The 20,307-nt window shown below is 36.0% G+C and overlaps 3 protein-coding genes and 1 long non-coding RNA gene across 4 annotated transcripts; 1 reads left to right on the top strand and 3 right to left on the bottom strand.

Annotated features, from left to right (window-relative positions):
- Nucleotides 1-1,180: 1,180 nt before the first annotated feature.
- Nucleotides 1,181-4,771, bottom strand: LOC126326228 (uncharacterized). The gene is made up of 3 exons (XM_049995607.1): nt 4,555-4,771; nt 2,517-4,449; nt 1,181-2,459 (listed from the first exon to the last, which is right to left on the bottom strand). The coding sequence occupies exons 2-3, from the start codon at nt 3,301-3,303 to the stop codon at nt 1,525-1,527; spliced, it is 1,722 nt and encodes a 573-aa protein (XP_049851564.1). The 5' UTR covers nt 3,304-4,449; nt 4,555-4,771; the 3' UTR covers nt 1,181-1,524.
- A 1,906-nt stretch (nt 4,772-6,677) lies between these two features.
- LOC126326229 (CCR4-NOT transcription complex subunit 1-like) lies at nt 6,678-12,354 on the top strand. The gene is made up of 3 exons (XM_049995608.1): nt 6,678-6,737; nt 6,892-7,153; nt 7,247-12,354. Exons 2-3 carry the CDS (start codon nt 7,003-7,005, stop codon nt 12,229-12,231), a joined length of 5,136 nt encoding a protein of 1,711 aa, XP_049851565.1. The 5' UTR covers nt 6,678-6,737; nt 6,892-7,002; the 3' UTR covers nt 12,232-12,354.
- Nucleotides 12,355-14,819: 2,465 nt separating this feature from the next.
- On the bottom strand, nt 14,820-15,833 carry LOC126326216 (uncharacterized). Its single transcript, XR_007560586.1, has 2 exons — nt 15,629-15,833; nt 14,820-15,529 (listed from the first exon to the last, which is right to left on the bottom strand). It is a non-coding gene; the product is annotated as an uncharacterized LOC126326216 (long non-coding RNA).
- Nucleotides 15,834-15,983: 150 nt separating this feature from the next.
- On the bottom strand, nt 15,984-19,318 carry LOC126326201 (GPI ethanolamine phosphate transferase 1-like). The gene has a single exon (XM_049995580.1). It carries the CDS (start codon nt 19,259-19,261, stop codon nt 16,331-16,333), a length of 2,931 nt encoding a protein of 976 aa, XP_049851537.1. The 5' UTR covers nt 19,262-19,318; the 3' UTR covers nt 15,984-16,330.
- Nucleotides 19,319-20,307: the final 989 nt, after the last annotated feature.

Here is a 20,307-nt window from a genome sequence, read left to right on the forward strand (position 1 = left end):
AGAAGAACAACTGCGCAATATGTTTGGCCAAGATTATAAAGACTATCAAAAGAAGGTCCCTACTCGCATACCTTTCATTCCATAATGATTAAATCGAAAAGTTCGTTTTTGCGCCGTCAATTTGAAAGAAATAAGGGGCATGCTGTTGATAGACATGGTTTTTTTACTTCCACAAGTATCATTGTACACTTGAAGTTACGCAAGAAACATTTCTCCGAGCTTGCATCCTCAATTTGGCGTCAGGCTGTTAATAAATTTGCTGAGATGTGCATTCTTTCTTATTCGTTCTTGTACAGTTTTAGATAGGTTCACTTTGCCTGGTTTGTAATTTTAATGTGTCTAGAACGTTTCTAGAATGAACGATTAAGGGGTTATTAACACTTCCTTTAACAATATAGGTTACTGTCAAATATATCTTTTGTGGAGATATAGACAATTAAACATTTTTTCTAATAAGCCGAGAACGTTTAAAAATTGATGCACTATTTTCGGATATTTGCTTGATCGATTTCATGTTGCGGTTTATACGAGTGGTATCATCACGTGGTGGGAACAGAACTTTTAGTGTTTATCAGCGCCATTTTGCAACTTCTTCTCTTGGCGGCCAGCGTTACAGTAATTTTTCGAAGTTGTCCTTATCTGCGCCTTCCTCTGTTCGTCCTTATTCCGCTACCCCTAAAAGTACCTTGGAGAAACCAGAAAAGGATAACTCACCTTTGGATGCCGTACTCGATGATGCAGAAGACCTCAAAAAAGAGAAAAATTTGCTGAAATTTGACCTTGAAGAAGCTGATTTTGAAGACAAGGATGGAGATGGGACCTATGAATATTTCAATCCAGAAACGGGTGAAATTAACGGACCGAAAGGTCCAGAGCCGACAAGGTTTGGAGACTGGGAAAAGCAAGGAAGGGTTTCGGATTTCTGAAAGCTCAGCCAAAAAATACTGAAATTCGTCGTACTTTAGTCTGTTAGTTTTGAAACACGTTTCCATACCATTTTGTTTATCGAAGAGTATATTTGACACCCATCAGCTTTAACGCCTTTATACTTTATGGCTGGAATTGTGACTGGCTAAGCATTTGTGCAAGTTTTTTTGGCTGCATCAAATCACCTGATTCTTGTCAACGTGAATGTATAATTTAGCACTAAAGCTTTAGGTGCAAACAAATTAAATCATTGTTTTTTGATTCTGTGACTGATAACACAAGACACATCTTGTCACTGTTTTCTATTATATACAAAATTGTGTGTATGGCATATACATGCGTATACACATAGTCACACTAGCCATGTTGGCTTTGGGCTTTCAAAAGACGAGTAAAAGCGGGTATATCTTTAGTTTTTTTTTTGCCTCAAATTATGCTTTAGCAGATCCTTCACACACTGAATATGCAACAGTTCTTCTCCATCTCCGTTCCAAGTGTGTTTAAACAATATGTTGCTTCGCGTCACAAGCCCTCGCTATTTTTAATATCCTGTGCATGACGTTTTATGAGGTAAACTGGTGTATCCTAGGTTATGCATCACATGTCATTCATGAGCTTGAATTCAGCACGAAAGTCAGGATTCTTCATAGCTTCTCTCCATATGGTGGCAGTTGGAGTCGGAATAGTAGTCATGACTTCAAACTCTGATAGCTGAGGTTCTTTCTGATGCAAGTCTTTATAACAGCTTTTTTTTTCAGTGCTATAAATAGAATTGTATTGTTCCATTTGCCAATAATTATTAGTGTCCGCTTCCTGTGAGTTCAATTGTGCGTGAGCCCTGGCTCGGTTTTCGTCAGCAATAAGAAGTTGCTCTTGCTTCCAGCGTTGCTGAGCCAGAATATAATCTAAGCGTTCTCGTCCTATTGCAGATAAGTAAGGATCTTCTCTGACCGGACGTAATTCGTGGTTTTGCCAATCTTCCTTTTGAGTAAAAACTGGATGCTGTAGGTGCATTCCATTTGACCATGGGTGATAGATATCGCTTGGCGGGCCACCTAGTTTTTTTAGCTTCTCTTGAAGTCGATTTTCTGGCATTGTGTGATGGTGCAAATTATCAAAGTTCACCTGGCCTACAATTTCCTCGTGTGGATGGTGATAGATACCGTTGATTGATTCTTTGTTGGGCGGAGACATGATAAGATTATCACTGTTATTCTCATTTGAAGTGTAATTTTTCGTACTCATGGATGGATCCATGACTGTGAATGGAAGGGTAGGTTTGGCTTCCTCAGTTGAATTGGATGACATGTTTTTGAATGAAGGAGAAATAGATATTGCATCGTATACAGAGTTGCAATATGAAGGCGGTAGCGTAATTTCGTTTGAAATGTTTGAGGCGCATCCTTGTTTTTTCAACTCTTCGATTTGTCGTTGTTGATCTTTTACAATTTGCTTTAGGGCTAGAATTTCCCTATTGGTGGATTCAAAGTATTCACGCAGCTTTTCCTGCTCTTCGACGAGTTTTAAAATATCTGGGAAAAGGTTAGTGAAATGTTATAGACAATGCAGACTCTAAAAATTAAGAATACCTTTATTTTTTCGGCTGACTTTTTTAGAAGGCAAAAAATGACCAGACCGATCTCGTTCTCTCATCTGTGCCTGGGCGCTCAACCTAATGTTGACACTTCGAGAAAAGTCACGCTTTGATCTCTTGGCACGATAACGCATGATTTTTTTTTCTCTTATGCTCAGATCTCCGTTTTTTTCCACTTCATCTGATTCGCACTGGTCATCGGAGTTCTGTATTTCTGTATTGAATTCTTCAGGATTTGGAAATTCAACAGAATTTAGAAATATGTTTTTTTGTGCTTGCAAGCCTGCGCCTGAGTAAAAGTCATTTTTGTATGCATGCTCTTCTTCCGCTACTGCTCCCGCTTCTAATTTAGAGGGGTGCAGATAGTAGGTGTTTGAATTTTCTAGGCACACCACATGATTCGTAAATTTAGGCAGCGAATCAAACGAAACGGTTTTTTGCGCCTGCTCCAAATCTAAGGCCTTTAGAGTGTCTGTGAACACAAGTGGCTCGTCATCTTCGCCTTCTAGTAATGGCACATGTTTTTCTGTTGAGCACACTGGGTGTTGATTTTCGAGCTGTTTAAACGTCGAAGAGCTTCTTTCATTGTATTCGGATATGAGCGGTTCCAAAGAGTTGGATGCATGGCTTGATATTTCAACAGCAGATAGAGCCGAATCAAAATTATGACCAATAAATGATGCGCTGTCATCATGAGTATTTCGACGATTTAGCTGGGATAGATATATACTCTGTTTTAACGTATCAGTATTTTCATCTATAGAGTAAGATGTGGCTGCCATTGATTCAAAGTTCCGAAGTTCGCAGCTGTTTCTACAAACAAGTATTTATCAAGCAGGTAAGATTCAAAAATAGCCTGATTCTCTTATTTCACTTATGCAAGGACTAGTATTGTCAGCTTTTAAATAAGCTATAGCATTGCTCGAGGTATTAAGAACAAATGCCAATAAAACAAGGTCAATAAAAAGCACTATGTAATATCAGCTGGTTAAAAGAGTTATGATAGCTCTGGAAAAATTGTATAAACTGAATTTCTCAATAATACAAAAGGTTTCATTATCACTCTATGACAGCTATGCCTATTTTCAGCCTTTTTAAATGTACGCGTTCTTTGCAATGGGACGATTTAATGATAAGAGTGCTATCGAATTTACTTTTAACTTTAAAACTGTCAATTTGCATGTCAAACCAAGCTGCAAGTGCCTATTTTTGAAACCCTAAACGTCCACCTGAGTATTCTTACTTATATATTGCCTAAGTGCTTATGTACGTTAAACTTCTTATGCGAGCCTTGGTAAAATGCCAATTTGGGTACAGATTTGGTTGCGGATATTTGTAAAACTTCCCACAAAAAAACAAAATTTAATTTCCAAAAACAAGTTATTCCATACAAAATATCTAGACTACGACACAGTTTTTTCTTGGGATTTATGCAAAAGCTTTTTGATCATTGATCTTATTTGATCTTCATTCAAGAATTCTGAGTTCGAAATGACATTCAGGACTAGTATGATATCACTTATTGTTAACGAATTGATCCATATACGCCCATTCACTCCGACAGCAATTTCGAAAGGAATGTACTTTCCTAATTCGTTCAAAACAAAACTATCTATTGCAAGGCATTGACGCGCGAGTCCAGTGCTACATTTAAACATATAGCCGCCAATTAGAGGTCCAAAACCTTCCGCCTTTAACGAATTTGCAGCCACACACGAACATTCTGGCTCAACGTCTTTATTAGCCACGCATACCCTTGTATACACGAGTGATCCAACGGGTAGATTTGGCCTATTTTTCTTTGTACCACCTTCGAAGCTATAAATAGAAAGTGTTGCTAATTGTTGGCAACCAATGTCTAACTTCCATCCTTGTCCACTACGTTCTGTGACTATGGCAACAACCATATCGTCTACAGCCGGCAAATACTAGTATTTAGATAATAATACAGTATGAATGTGAATAAACATACTTTCTTGATATTATCGAGCCAGCTATTGCTTTAGCACAAAAACAAGTTGATGATAGCGCACCCTTTTTTGGGTAGTTTCAACCCAATATTTATTGAGCATTCTTCGAAGTATCCCAGCTCTAGTAGATAAGATGCCGTCTCCTTCTATTCTCAAACCTGGTCCTAATCTAATTTTTTCATTTGAAGCAACCGTCCCGATAATATCTCCTGGTAAAATTACCTGATCAATTTTTTCATCCATATAGAGAGAGATTGAACAAGAATGACTGAATGTAGTTACAAAAGGTTAAAAAATGTTCATCCTTTATGACTAGATTTACCACTTTTTTATTTACTATTTTCAATAGACATTTTTTGCGTCAACGTAAACAAACTCTATTTCTTTTTGACAATGCATTCCACTTTTTCTGTTTTCTGTCAGCTTTCATTTTATGTTACAATTGATTATGGAATATAATTCAAAAAGGATATACTTAGCACTATATGTCTCATCTCTCTTTAAGTACTGAAGACCACTCGTTTTCTATTAGTATCTCTTCACCTGCATTTGTCAATGTAGTTGCGACTGGTCTACCGAATATATTATCCGTAAATTTCGGCTTTATGGGAAGGTTTAAATATATCGATGTAAACCGTGCCGTACATAGTCGAATTTCAACCCTTGCTTCACAGCTGACAAAAAAAACCTGCAAGCAAGCAATGCAAGAGGTTATCACAGTATGTAAATATTTGTTGACATAAAATCAACTTTAAAATATTGCCGGGAAAAATGGCATGATAGTATCGCCACCTACCCGAGATAGAGTACAAATACATACCTAGTTTGCTTTCTATACAACTTGATAATTGCATTTTCTCTTTTTAATTTGTTCAGAGCGTCCTAATGATCCTGATTTCTCCATTAACTGGAGCCTAATTGGTCAGATATCTAAGATATTTGGAAGCGATGCTTTAGTGTATTTTATCCAAGCTTTATTGACCAAGACTGCGAATTTAAATCAAGACCAGGTGATAGCACTTCTTTTACATCATCTCGATCAGCTTCCTTCTATTTTAAATAATTGGCCCTCCATTATTTGCCGAGTATTTGATAGTTTAGAGGTGTTCAATTGTGTATTTTCTCAACTTGTGGAGAGCCTCGAATTCACGCCTATACAAGAGCTGATCTTGACATGTGGCTTAGTCTATTCATGCTATCCAGAATTGCAACGTGCAATCATTGAGCATGTTAAACTTAGGCTAGTTGGTCTGATTAGTCGGTTGACAGAGCCCTTGCCTGATTCCTTACTCTCCGAGGTTCTATTGTGCATATATAGGTCGAACTTTGATATAGATTTTCAAGATAGTATTATACGCCAGTTGTATTACTTATACAATAAAACTCTAAAAAAACCTTGCCCAGAGATTCTAGCCGATGTCATACGTCGAACTGTAAAACCAACTGATACCGAGTTTTCACCGGCTATTGTTTCTGCTGCTGACACCGACTACTCCGAGCTATCTAGAACAGTCGAGCATGCTACTTCTTCCCTTCCTTTGGATCGAGTGTTAGAAGATTGGGGTCCCACTGTTATACAGAATGGAAGTTTTACGGAAATTATTTCTAGATATTCTGGGAAGATTGCAGAAAGTGAAGTATCAAGGATTATTGGTATGATGTGTAGGTCACAGGCTAATTCTCAAGGGGACATTTTTGTCAAGCCAAACCATGATACCTGTGGCATATCATCATCTGAAGGTAGTATTTTGGAGCATTGGGATGTCAAATCTTTTATATCAAGTATAAACTCATTATGCTCAGAGTTCAATTGGCTGCTGGTTATGAAGAACCTAGACTATCCGCAGTTTAGTATTCCGAACCGAAAAGGGTTTGAACTTCTGCTGATTGCATATCGTGAAGCAACACATTCCCCAATGCCAGCTGAAGTTTTATTTGGTAAATGGAAAAACTTGGATGCACAGTTATCAATGATACATTATTCTGTCTCTAGCGATGATGTTTTGTTTGATAGTAGTGAGTTAATTATTGCTTTTCCAGCCTTGGAAAAGTATATGCTAGATGCATTGAATCATCAATCACAGGCAGGGATGGGTTCAGTGCGATGTTGGACCTCGGCTCAATTTATAGAAACCCTAATAACCTTATCAGAGGAGCCTGGCTTTTACAAACTAGTGTCTGACATTTTTGTATGTCCTATCAGCAATTGTCCTAAACTCTTGCTTTTGTCATTGATTCATTCTAAGGTACGTTATTATTCTATATAACTTGTATTGCTGTTTTTTGACAAGATACACGTTTAAAAATTGATGTGTTTATGACTTGCCAAAAATTTGTGAACAATGTAATATTTTCAATACACTAATTTCAATTTTTTTTGAATTAATCTTGATTCACTAGGCTGTTGGTGCATTATACAATGAACTTCTAAGTCAGTTGTTTACATTTTTCTTAACATCTGATAGTCTATGTTTTTCGTTTCTTCAAGATTTGTGGGATTCAAACCAACAGATGCTTGCTAATAATATGGTCGCATTATATGATAAAGAGCCTCAATACCTAGATTCGATATTTACAGTCGTAAAAACGTTAAATATTGTCTATGATGTTCTAGATTTGGTGCATTGTACTCGACTCTCCATCGAGTTGGCATTTTTAGCAAGTAGGTATAGTGACTTGGATATTTTTGTTTGGATTAGGAATGCCATTATTAGAGATTCAGATGAATTTGCTCAACTTGGACTGAATTTTTTAGAAAAAATAAGGAAGCAGCACACTCCCTTGAATAATGAATATGACATGGCTGGTACTATTTTAAAGGCATTCAGAGCAAATGAAGATCATTTATCACTCACACTTCGGAAGAAATTTGAAGACTTTAGTCTTTCTTTCCTCAATTGCTCTTTAGAACCAAAATTGAACATGTCCGTTTCTACTATTTCGGATGGCAGCACATCAAAAAAATTTCCGCTAACTATTAAAGAGGATGCGGACGAATATCTTCGTAAACTTTTTGCAGGTAAGCTTTCGCCGGAGAATCTTGTAAAGAATTTGAAGAGAAAGGCAACAATTAGTTTACGTGATAGAGAAACGGTGTATTGTGTAATTCATACTCTGCTTGATGACTACATACATACATCAAATGTTAGTGAGGAAGAACTGGTTACTAGAAGCATAACTTTGGGCCTTAGCATTAGTCATGATTTATTATCCGAAAATTATACACAAAAGATTTTAAATGCTGTTCTAAGTGATTTAGAAAATTCACCTACAAGCAAAAAGTTTAAGTTCGCAGTATGTGCTATCGAGCAATATCACCACCGACTCTATGAATGGACTTTTCACTTTGAGAAGCTATTAAGCATTCCGCACCTACCCGCGTCTTGTCCAGAGTTATTCAAAAAGCTACAAACTATTCACTCTAGCTATGGTAATAGTGTACCGAAACTTATGGTTCCTGTTGATCAAGCTCAGGGTGGAAAGGCCAATTCTAAGCGGTCTTACGAAAATGATGACCAAGCCAATGGCGGCAACAACGATGCTGGTATAATCAATCAAGGTCATCAACAACACAGTTCTGGGAGTGGTAATGGATCATCCGACTCTGGCGGGGAAAAAAATAATGGTCCTGGGAATGGCAGTTCAGATGGATCTGATGGTGATTATTCTAAAGAGGCCCCAGTGCAAATGCTGGCTCGTGCTATGCCTGAGGTTAAGCAGCCAACTGAAGAAACTCGTGATCAAATTCAATTTATCCTCAATAACGTCTCTTTTCAGAATCTGGAAGAGAAAACTGCCTTACTTAGAAAGATTATACAACCATCTCATTTTGACTATTTTGCTCAGCATATTGTAGTTTATCGCATTTCCAAGAATGCAAATTTTCAGAGTCTTTATTATGAACTGATTGACGGGTTTCATTCTAGTGAACTTTCTGCCAAGGTGCTAAATTGGACTTACTACTCAATCAAAAATTTGCTTGCATCCCCAAAGCTACTATATGTTTCGGAGAGAAGTATTTTGAAAAACCTGGGCTCTTGGCTGGGACACCTTACTCTGGCTCGAGAGAAGCCAATTTTTCATCGTGATTTACCTATCAAGGATCTTATTTTGCATGCTTATAAAACTGATAATCTCGTAGCTGTTTTGCCGTTTGTTTCAAAAATTCTCGCCAAGTCCGAAAAAAGTAAAATATTCAAAGTACCGAATCCCTGGCTCGTTGCAATTCTACGTTTGTATAAGGAACTCCATGGCTATCCGAATCTGAAGCAAAATCTGAAGTTTGACATTGAGCTGTTATTTCAAACTTTGAAGATAGATTTAAAGACAATAGAGCCTTCTCAGTTCTTTCATCAGTACCGACTTAATAATCAATCTGACCAAGGTGTTACCAACAATGGTGCTAACTATGATCGCCAACCTATGACAGTTAAGCCTTTGTCTAAAAATAGTAATGTTATCTCGTTTCAACAACCGATTATTCCCAGTGTCACATGTCACTGGATGCCTGGACTCGCTCAGACGCCACAGTTGGCCCAGTTTTTTTCGCAGCAACTTCGCATTAAGCAGTTTTTATACGCTACTTTTGATCGTGCCATTGAGCAGATAGTCAATACCGTCCTTGATCGTGTAACAGCCTTCGCAACTACGACAACTCAAAAGATAGTTTTAAAGGATTTTGCAATGGAATCTGATGAAACAAAGCTCATGCGTGCGGCTCACTGCATGGTTCAAGTGCTTTCTAGTTCTTTCACTAGCGTCATCAGTCGTCCATCTTTAAAAAGTTTCGTTGAGCATGTATGCCATTCTCAATTTACGGGATTTAATGATACTATAAAGCAAATTTTACAAGAGGCAATTGAAATTAATTTGGTTGTAGCCTGCTCTGTTATCGAAAAACACGTTTCAAAGAAGGCAGTGACTAGCATTGACCAAGCTCTTAGACGTGCATTTGAATATCGAGTTATGTTTCGCGAAAAACAGCGCCAAGGTTCTATACAGTCATTTTATGATATGGAATATTTACCGAAGACTGGTCCTTATTTGCCACAAGTTTTGCCGGATCTCTTGAAACCCCAGATATGCGCTAGCTCTCAAATGGCTGTGTACGAAAACTTTTTACGCCTCAATGAGTTGATGAATTCAGAGGATCAGGCTATGCAAAATCAAGCACGACAGGCTCAACTTTCTCTTCAATCTCAGATTCTACACCAGCCACACCAGTACATAGATGCCAAGGTCAACAATCTCGGACGAAAAGCGTGTTCGAATCAGTTACCTGATAAGGGTCTTTTACTAACAAACACTGCCTACTCTTCTCTTGCGAATGTGTCTAATCCTGCTTGTAAAGCACCCAAACCTTCAGGTAATTTTGAGCTGTACGATACGGCTAAGGCTATGCATATGTTTAACAATTTGATTGAAGAGCTCGTCACATATACTGCTAGTTATTTTGACACGTCGAACAAGACACTATTAGATAATCCGAACATTTCAGAAACGCTTAAGCGTCTGACAAATTTCGTGGCATTTCAATGCCAAGATCGAGTTGCCGTTGCTGAGAAAGCGTCTTGCGAGGTGCTGGAATTGCTTTATACGAGTTCATTGTCAAATCGAAATAGAGTTGAATCTCAATCCATTCGAAGCATGTATGTGCATATTTTGTTCGCACTGGCCCGTACATCGTCAGCTGTAACTGGATGTGTCACAGAGTGGTATGCCAGAGATAAATTTCAATACGATAAAGAAATTACCTTGTCTTTCTTAGTTTGGCAGCTGATTCGACCATCTTACTTTGATACTGTTTTGGTCAGAAACTTGGAAAAGGGTTGCAATATTGCTGCTGTCAAATTTGCTGTCTACATTATCAAAATGGCTATGCTCAGAACCCAGATGCCCATGCTCGCCGGATCTGATATTCCGCATCTTTTAGATGAATTGGAGATAGTTGACAAGCGCTGTCCAGATCTTATTCCTAATGGGCTTCTGACAGCTGCGCGCTCTGTCCAACTTTTCTGCCCCACTATGAGAGCTCGTCGAACAGCAACTCAAAACGATCTGTTTGAAACGCACGGAAAGCAGCCTTTCTTTTATCCTATATCTAGTCTTACTCAGCGCCAGCAGCAGTTGAATCGAGTGCTACCGTCGAATATCCTTTCTTGGTTTAGCGATTGGGTCGGCCTATGTCAGAACTCTTCAATAGAGGGTCCACCTAAGCACGTTCAGCACCAATACATTCAGCAATTACAAAGTCTTGGTTTGATTTCCTTGTCGAAAAATGTCGTTCCAGAAACGGAATCAGCCTTCTACCGTGGTATTATTGAAGCATCTGTACTATCGTATTTATTGCTGTCCCAAGCCCAGTCTAACATCCGATTACAACTGCAACTGCAAATTGAACCAGAGAAGCTAGAGCAATCCACTACCCTGGCTTTACAACCTTATTTGGCTCCTGAGGCTTGTGCGCGTCTGATTTTTCTTATTGGGACCAATCATATAGATCACAATTGGTTTCTTCAATGCGCACTTGTTCAGGCTGCTTCTGTCATAAGTGCAGACCATCACAGCTATTTGACTGAATTTAATCAGCGCCCATACATTCGACTCTTCACGACTATGCTGACTTTGTTTGACCAACATTCTGCTAGCAACAAGTCCATCCATCTGCATTTTTTGAGGCACTTTGCAGATTTTTTGTTTGATTGTCACCCTGGCAAATATCCAGGCTTTGCGTTCGGTTGGTTTGAGCTACTTTCGCACAAGTGTTTCATGCCCAAGCTTATGAAGAATCACAGTGCCTGGCCCATATTACACAAGTTGCTATTGCTCCAATTTAATTTTATTGAATCTTGCTTAGCCAAGGGTAAATTTTCTGAGCCCATTCGAGCGCTTTATGAAGGCATGCTTAGAGTCTTCTTCGTCATTTTACATGACAATCCAGATTTTTTGTCTGGATATTATTATACCTTATGTAATGCTCTACCGCCCATCTGTGTTCAATTACGAAACTTGATATTATCTGCGACACCTGCTAATGTGAAATCACCAGATCTTTCTTCTTTCAGTCTGGATACCCATATCCTTTCTGGAACAGAAATCACTCCTATTCTACTGTCCGATTACCAGAACCCAATTATTGAAAGCAACCTGAAAAACGCCCTAGATTTATATCTAAAGCAGCCGGCAGAATTTGAACAGTTCATACATGACCTACCGTCTAATCTTAGGTTCTTGCCCGAAATTTCTGACAAAATTGGTCTAAACTATGACACTCGGCTTATTGGCTCAATCGTCCTTTATAGTGGGGTTATTTTCCTGACCAGACCGAAAAATAATGCCGTTATGGAACTCTATCGATATCTTTCTACCCATTTAGATACTGAAGGTCGATATCATTTATTTAATTCGTTTTTCGACCATCTGCGATACCTGAACTCTCATACGTATTTTTTTTGTGGTATGCTCCTGCATTTCTGGGAACTTTCTGCCAACTCTTCGCAGCAGCCGAGTAATCAGCAGATTATTGCTCGCATTATTTTCGAGCGTGTTAAATGCAATCCGCCTCATCCTTGGGGTCTCTTAATGCTGTGCCAAGAGATTTCTAAAAATCCCAAGTATGGATTTGCACACGTAATTTATGCATTAGATTTGGATAATGAAGACATTTTACAAAGCCTATATGCAAAAGGCTATTTTATGTCTTCTTTCCCAGAGCCATCATCGTCTACACTACCTCTCTAACATGCGATATTAATACAAATCAATTTTATTTATGGTATATACAACATATAAATATCTTTTCCAGAGACATGTTCTGTAAAAATTTTTGTATAGATATATGCAGCCTAATGGCACTTTTCATAACCCTGAGCATTCGTTTTGTATTTTTTTAAAGATGATAACAAAATAGATGGATAGAATTTTGGCTAATTTCTAAGTAGATAGAAATGTAGCTAAGATTCTTCAGAACACTTTGCAAACCAAGTCTGAATTCAGTTTGAATGCCTATTCTGTATTTGAAGCTAGATTTTTGTTTTTACAAACTGATTTCAGTATTTTATGTTAAAGGATATAAACTTTACTAACTTCAGTGAAAGCGATTAAATCTCAACTTAACCCTTTCTTCATTTGAATTTTTTATTTGAACATTTATTCAAAGCAATAATTCTATTGAGTACAATGAATCTGTAATTGAACATACGCATGTTTTTTATTAATAGTTCAAGAGCTTTTATTAAACGTAAAAGTTTCCGTTATGCATGGACGCAATAACGGATTTCTTAAAGAATGTTTTTGAGTTTTTTTAAAATTATGTGGCTACAGCTACCCTGTTGAACACATATTGCAACTCGCACTTGTTTTTCGGTTAAGCAGCTAACTATATATATAGAGCTTCTATGTCTGAGTCTAATAGAATACTGTTATTATCAAGAATTATGTATATAGTCAACGATAGGCAACCATCGCTATTGTATGAATAGAGCTATGATTTTAACATACAATTGGAAGGGAATTTCATTAGCGAAAAATTTTTTGATTTTACAGTAACTCTAGATTTGAAATCAAAAACATTAAAATGCTCTGACAAAAATATAATTCTATTTTTTAGAGTAACTTGGTAGATCAAGCAGAATTACTGGCTGTTCACTTCAAAAATTCATAATTACATTTTTAATATAAGAAAAAATATCTATATAGTTGTTGTTAATAGATGAGATAACGAGAATTTTCATGACTTCTATTGCAGGCATTTATTATATTTCATTGTGTAGTAGAGTCATTCCTGTTCTGTAAAAAACCATAGATAAAAAATTGAAAATAATTTATATATTTGAATGTTAGACCTGAAGTTTCGAACAAGTCTTAAAAAATGTTATCTAGAAGCGGTAATGAGTAGCCAAGCGCAATTTATGTAGCAAAAATTTTTCGTAGTTGATTTCCTATTCCTAAATTTTTATATTTAAATAATGTACATAATTTATTGGTGGAACTAGATAATAGATTAGTCGACATCAATATTTAATATCTATATTTAGAACGTGTTATTTTTCTATATTCAAATGTCAAAGCCAAGGGCCTTATAATTGTTTATTCGGAAATAAATTTTAGTTTTGCATTGATAAAAGGCTTGTTTGTGATAAACAAAATAAAGCTTTATCTTCCTCAACTTTTGTATAAATAAATATACATAGGCTGTTTTTATTTTCTAGATTTTTTATTTGTATATTTATCCTAATAGGAATAAATGATCTTTTACAAGAAATTTTAAATGTAGATTTTTTATATGCAACACTTTTTTTAGGTTCATGGTTATCGGTAGATATTTGCATTTTCTTGCTCTATTTTAGCAGAAAATAATAACACATTATCATTTTCTTTGCAGGAAGTTATTTGCTATTACAAATATATCGCTGCCTCGTTCAGCGAATTCCTCGCGAATACGGTGCAAATTATATTGCCAAAAATTATGGCTATAATATCTTTCTCTAGTATAAGAATTCTTCATAAAGAGCCTAAACGGTTAGACGATGAGTAATAGACGTGTATATTGGCTACTATGATTAAAAATATTAGATAAAATATTAAATTTGGTTCTTGAGCATATCGGATTAGATAAATTAGTTTCAGTATCATTGATTTATATCATTAATCCTTCGACTTATAGATTAAGTTGACATTAAGCGTTGTTACAAAAATAAAAAAAATCGGTCTAATCTGAGAGGATGGATAGTATATACATCGAAGGTACATAGGCATTATACAAAAATTCTTGGTTTGGTATTGGCCTTTTTGTCGATTAATATAAAGTTATATTTTGTTGTCGGTAATCGAGCTTCTAGCAACAAAGAAACTATATTACTTTTGATTGAGTTTTCACTTTGTTTGTAGATAAATATTTAAAGGCTTGGTTTCTGCAATTTAAAAAGTGATTTATGAAGGCTATAGAAGGAGCATTCTATTACTGAGGCGAAAATTAAAAAAGAAAATAAATTTTTTATACAGAAGGAGCTATATCAAATGAGGAAGAATGTAATTTAAAAATCCAGAATTAGCTCTGCTCTATAGCTAGGAAAAATAAATTTGACATGTAATTGTAATAAAAAATTTTTTGTGTATAATATAAATTTACATAAATTGATAATGATATAGGTGTTTGATTTGCTAGATAGTATTTCTGAGTTGTCGCTTTTAATTGTTGCTAGTAATTTTTTTGCGAAATAGCCAAAATAGCGGTCAAGAGGACTAAAAATAATATTTGTTTGATTTGGCATGTGTGTTTTAACGTAATACGTCTAAAAGTAACAATACAATAGTGGTAACATCCAAGCTTTTTATATTCCGCCATATGGTCATGCTTATTATGGAATGTGATGGAGGGTTTCTATAATTTATTCTTTTAACTATACATTTAAGATATCTGCACAGCATTTTCAAGTTCTTTAGATTTTTTTAGTGCTTTTTGACAGGCATTCAAAATAATTTTGTCGATATTGTCATTTTCAAGTGAGATTAATGCTTGTTCTGTAGTTCCACCTTTGCTAGTAACCGCGTTTCTTAAATCCCGAATGTCCATGTCACTTTCAATAGCCATTTTTGCACTACCTAAAATTGTGTAAAGTACCATCATTTTAGCTTCAGACTCTAGCCCGATCTCCTGAGCTGCTTTAACCATCGATTCCATGAATCTGTAACAATAAGCAATTCCAGAGCCGCTTACAGCAGTAACTTTGTGAAGATCTGATTCATTATTAAAATAATATATTTTGCTTGAGCTACTGAAAATCTTATCAATAATAGTTATTAAATCAGAATTTTCAGTGTATACTCCTATTACACCAGCTGAGACAGAGATGGCCAAATTGGGCATTATACGGGCATATTTGATGTTCTGGCCAAGGAATTTAGGTTTTAAAAAACTAAGTGGTATTCCTGCCATAGCGGATATAATTGTCTTATTAGACAGATCTGTTTTACTTAATTTTGATATAGCGTCTTCAATGGATTGTGGTTTTATACATAAAAAAATTATGTCGGCTTCCTTTAAAAAGCACAATAGTTAGAAAGGGTATATAATGGTATTAAAAATGTAGATGTAGATCATAAAAAATATGAATTAAAATCAAAACAAAATTCTTACATTAATGCTAGGATCTGCAGTTTCACTTGTAATATTCACATTGAACTTTTCGAGCTTGCGTCTTTGAGGCTCATAAACTTCTGAAATGGTAATATGCCAATTACTGAGATTTAAACCTTTGATAATAGCGGATGTCAGATTACCTCCGCCGATGAAATATATTTTTAATTGCGACATATACTCTGCCAACTAGTGTAAAATAATTGAAAGTACAAACCTTGAAATAAAATTAAAAAATAATTTTAGGTTTTATGATGGTTTTTGTGTTTTTTGTTATGAATTCTAAAATTATCGAAAGTGAAAGTATATACTTTAGGTATTTTTAGTAGAACATCTGCGGTAAGAGAAATAACTTTTAAATACAGTTTTTTATCTTGTTTTTAGATATTGAAAATAAATAGCAAAATTGAAATTGCAACATAGAATACGAATATATGAGAGTAGATAGGAGAGTTTGGTGTAGATGTTAGTAGTTTTACCAAATAAATATGATGTCAAATTTTTATATAGATATCCTGTCTATATTTTTAGATGTGCATCATTTCCAGTTATTTTTTTAATGAAACTAGTTCATACAAAGCGTATCTACATCATTTGATTCACGTATTGCTAATAGATATACATTCACACGTTTATACATGTAATATTAATATGTCCTTCTTCTGCATAAAAAAGGCTAGTATTCACTTGTTGTCTAGCATTCTATTGTATAGGAGAATAGTTATTATCATTCTCTTGTGCAGAGAAGTCATTATTACTATCATGTATAGGAGAATAGTTATTATTATTCTCTTGTGCAAAGAATTCATTATTACTATCATGTATAGGAGAACAGTTATCATTATTCTCTTGTGCAGAGAAGTCATTATTATTCTCTTGTGCAGAGAAGTCATTATTATTCTCCTGTATAGGAGAATAGTTGTTATCATTCCCTTTTATAGAGAAGTCATTATTATTCTCCTGTATAGGAGAATAGTTGTTATCATTCCCTTTTATAGAGAAGTCATTATTATTCTCTTGTATGCGCTTCAACCAATAGTTGAGAAGATAAAAGAAGACTGTTTGGCATAAGATGAATACGTTCGTAAACGCAAAGCAAAAGACACTGGTACCAATCTCCGCCCAAGAGCCATGGATTTTGATAGACATGAAGGATACCACTGCCACCGTGTCCAGAATTGCAGTCAAGTAAAGAGGAATGAGATTGTATGAAACCATTTCGTACAACACAATCAATCCGAACGCGACAGTGATGACGGCGAATGACATAAATACTTTCAAAAATATCAAAAATGACATTGCTCCAACAAAGAATGTAGAAACAAATCTAAATAGAGCAGGAATTTCAAACGAGCAGAATGAAGCGGCATTTCCTGGAGAGAAAAAGGAGACAAACGATGTTAATATGTATGTCAGGGCAACGTCATTTTTGCGTTGTCTAGGGCCGAGATCAAGTAACTTAATCCAGGATATACATGTCGCAAACACTGTAGTGTACAACAATATTTCTAATGGATTAGATAGCATGCTATACGCGACGATTAGCGAGAGAAACGATACAGTAAGTTTTTCGTATTGTGTTCTATATTTTCCCAATGAGGATGGTAGTATCATAAGTGAGCAGGTTATGAGGATCCAATTGAGTCTTAGTAGAAACGCACTGTGCGTTGCTTGTGCAATGTAAGTATCAGATATAACTTGTGAGGACGCTGCAATAAATCCCATTACCAACAACATTGTTGGAATTAAGTATTCAGATTTTTTAGTGCAACTTGTAGTGTAGCAGTAGTATACAAATGCGCCAACTGAAGATAAGAGTGTAATTAAAGGTGAGGAAAGCAGATGCAACAATGAGTTCGGATTCACAAATGAGAGTGCTACCAATAATAATGTAGAGATGCCGAAGATTATAGTCTGGGAGAGTAGTTCTTTGTCGTAGAATATCATCCCAGTTAATGCAAGTGCTGTAGCATGAACTTGCCTATAATACATTCCAATAACCAATGATACGATGACTGCAATTGCTCGTAATATAGATAATAACCTTGATATACTGAATATTTTTCTATCAATTTCTCTCAAAATAGATGGAGCATTTGTAATTATGTCTACCAAATAAAATACTGGGAATGAAACGTAGAAATAATGAGTCCATGGCGCTCTATTAAGGCCAAGATATATGATTGAGGCTCCTGACATCGGAACAAGTAGCTTAATTGATGCTTTTTTGTATGGGATTTTGTGTTCGCATGCATAGTACAAAACAAGTGTTTGTATAATAAAGAGTATATACGCTGCAAACACTATCCAGCGTGCGCCAAGTTCATAATGGTCATAGTACTTAATGCCCTCTAGCGTCTGATCTATCAATGTCATTATAGGTTCGAGAGCCTTATCGTACGAACCTTCATCAATTAGTGAGTCTATAGATGAAAGCTTCTGTGAGAGAGATTTAGATAAGTAGAATTTCATGAAAAATATAGGTTTACCTTGTTTGAGGACTTTTTCTTTCGCCTGGTAAAGTGCCGAAAGTTGTTGTAAATTATGACGAATCGCAATTGTACGTATTTCCGGTGTAGCGTCGATAACATCCAATGGTAAAATTCCAATAGAATTCGCAGGTGTTGGAACTGCAAGCAAATAAGCTACAAGTGGACAAATGTCAATCTGTAACATGTCACGGCGTTCTATGTCATCTAATTTCCATTTCGGGTCGGTTTTGCGATACGGTATTCTACTTTCCATATAATCAGCAGCATTAGACGACACGTTGTTGGGTTTTGATATTCCTGATCCCCATGCAAGGAATGGTGTTTCCGTATTCTTTGGATCTCCATCTCCATGAGCACCTCTATCATTCATACCATGATCCGACGTCAATATAAATGTTGTGCGGTCGTCCCCGTAGTAACTCTCAAATGCCTCCTCTATCTGTTTAACATATGATGCCACATGCCTAAATTGTTGTTTATATTCGGGTGAATGGGGTTTTTTAATATGCCCAACAGTGTCTGTGCACGTCATGTGGAATACAAAGAATCGCCCAGTACCATTGAGTTGTCGTTGTTCTTCTAAATCTCCTGCACCCTCTTCAAACAACCTTTTTGTATCTTCAACTACAAATTCGTCATCCCCTTGGCAAAGATAGTTATTGAATTTATACTTCAGTTTCGTAAACAGATATGATATTGGGCGGCCTCCAGAATGGTCATCTGTGGACCATATGTGTGCTTTTGTTGCAGTATCTAGTAATGATTTGACGTATTTATCTTTTCCGAGTGGGACCAGTATGTTGTTAAAATCCTCCATATACCCGCCCAAAATACGTATAAATCCATTACGAGTTTCAGTAGGCATATCTGCATGAGAGATACCCCAAACCCCACGTTCTCTAGCAATTTCGTAAAGGTAGGGAATTGTCGGCATGTCTTCCAGAAAAAGATCAGCTCGTAGCCCGTCTATCACAATTAATGCCACTCTATCTGCCGGAACAGGTCCACCGAGAGGTGCCTGTTGAGATACCAAGCTGTCATCCAAAATCATTGAATTGAAATATATATCGACCGCCGAGAAGGTGTACAGTAGATGGAACAGTAGTATATGCACGCATCGAGACAGTGCGGTTGTCTTCATTTTCTTTAGACCAGAAAAAGTACTTTTATATTGACAGGACGGGTTATACGTATGTAAAACAATGATACTATAATAGTAAGCACATACAAGGGCTTGGATATTTATAGTAAAATTTCATATTTATAGTTCATCTAATTTATGTTGTATCTGCATTCTTCTCTATATAGCGTTCTTTGAAGAACCGAAGGAGGTAGACAGATACTTATGTATTATGAATGTGTCAATGTATTCGAAGAAGAAGGCGGAAATTTAGATATTAGATATTAGGTGAAGAGGTGGGTAAGATATAATGAGACAAGTCAGGTTTGTTTGTAGATATTCTGAAACATTAAAGCACATGGTAGGGGAGAATAAGGGAGGAACGAATAAGGGAGGCGGTGATAACAGAAAAAATCAAGAAGAAAGAGGGTAAGATATAAGGTATGTTTTGACCGATCAGTAACACAAATTTTTGCTAAACTAATTTAGTGATTAATATTTTTTGTAAATTAAAAATTATAAGGGGTCAGTTAATAAAAATAGTTGTTAAAAATAGACATGCCAAAAAATAAGTTGTCATAATACTGAACTGTCTGCATTTCCTCCAGGCATTAGAATATATTTAACGATTCATTAGAAAATTAACAATTGTATATGTGGATTTTGAAAGGTACTTGTCCTAGATAAAATGTACGAACTGACGAAATTGCAAGATCTGAACTTGGGAGGGAAATTTTTTAATGATTTTGTGATAGGGTTAGATATATAAATTACGTACTCTCAAGTGGGGTCAAGTCCGTCTGGCCCGATACCTGATGGTCTGTACTCACTGACGAAATTGCAATTTGAATATGTGAAAACAGTATTAATCAATGGTATTCTGCCGTCCAAGGTTGATCTGACTAATTTAGGTATAAATCTTTGTTTTAATTTGTTGAGCGGGGTTATACCACAAATGAAATTGGTAATTTAGTTAATCCGGTTTTAAAAGTGAGAGGGAATTAGTTTTTAATGTGACATTTCTGATCAGGGTCATCTGACAAAATTGATAAATATGAACATTAGTT

The sequence above is a fragment of the Schistocerca gregaria genome, unplaced genomic scaffold (genome assembly GCF_023897955.1).
Source record: "Schistocerca gregaria isolate iqSchGreg1 unplaced genomic scaffold, iqSchGreg1.2 ptg000980l, whole genome shotgun sequence".
In the NCBI taxonomy this organism is placed as follows: Eukaryota; Metazoa; Arthropoda; class Insecta; order Orthoptera; family Acrididae; genus Schistocerca; species Schistocerca gregaria.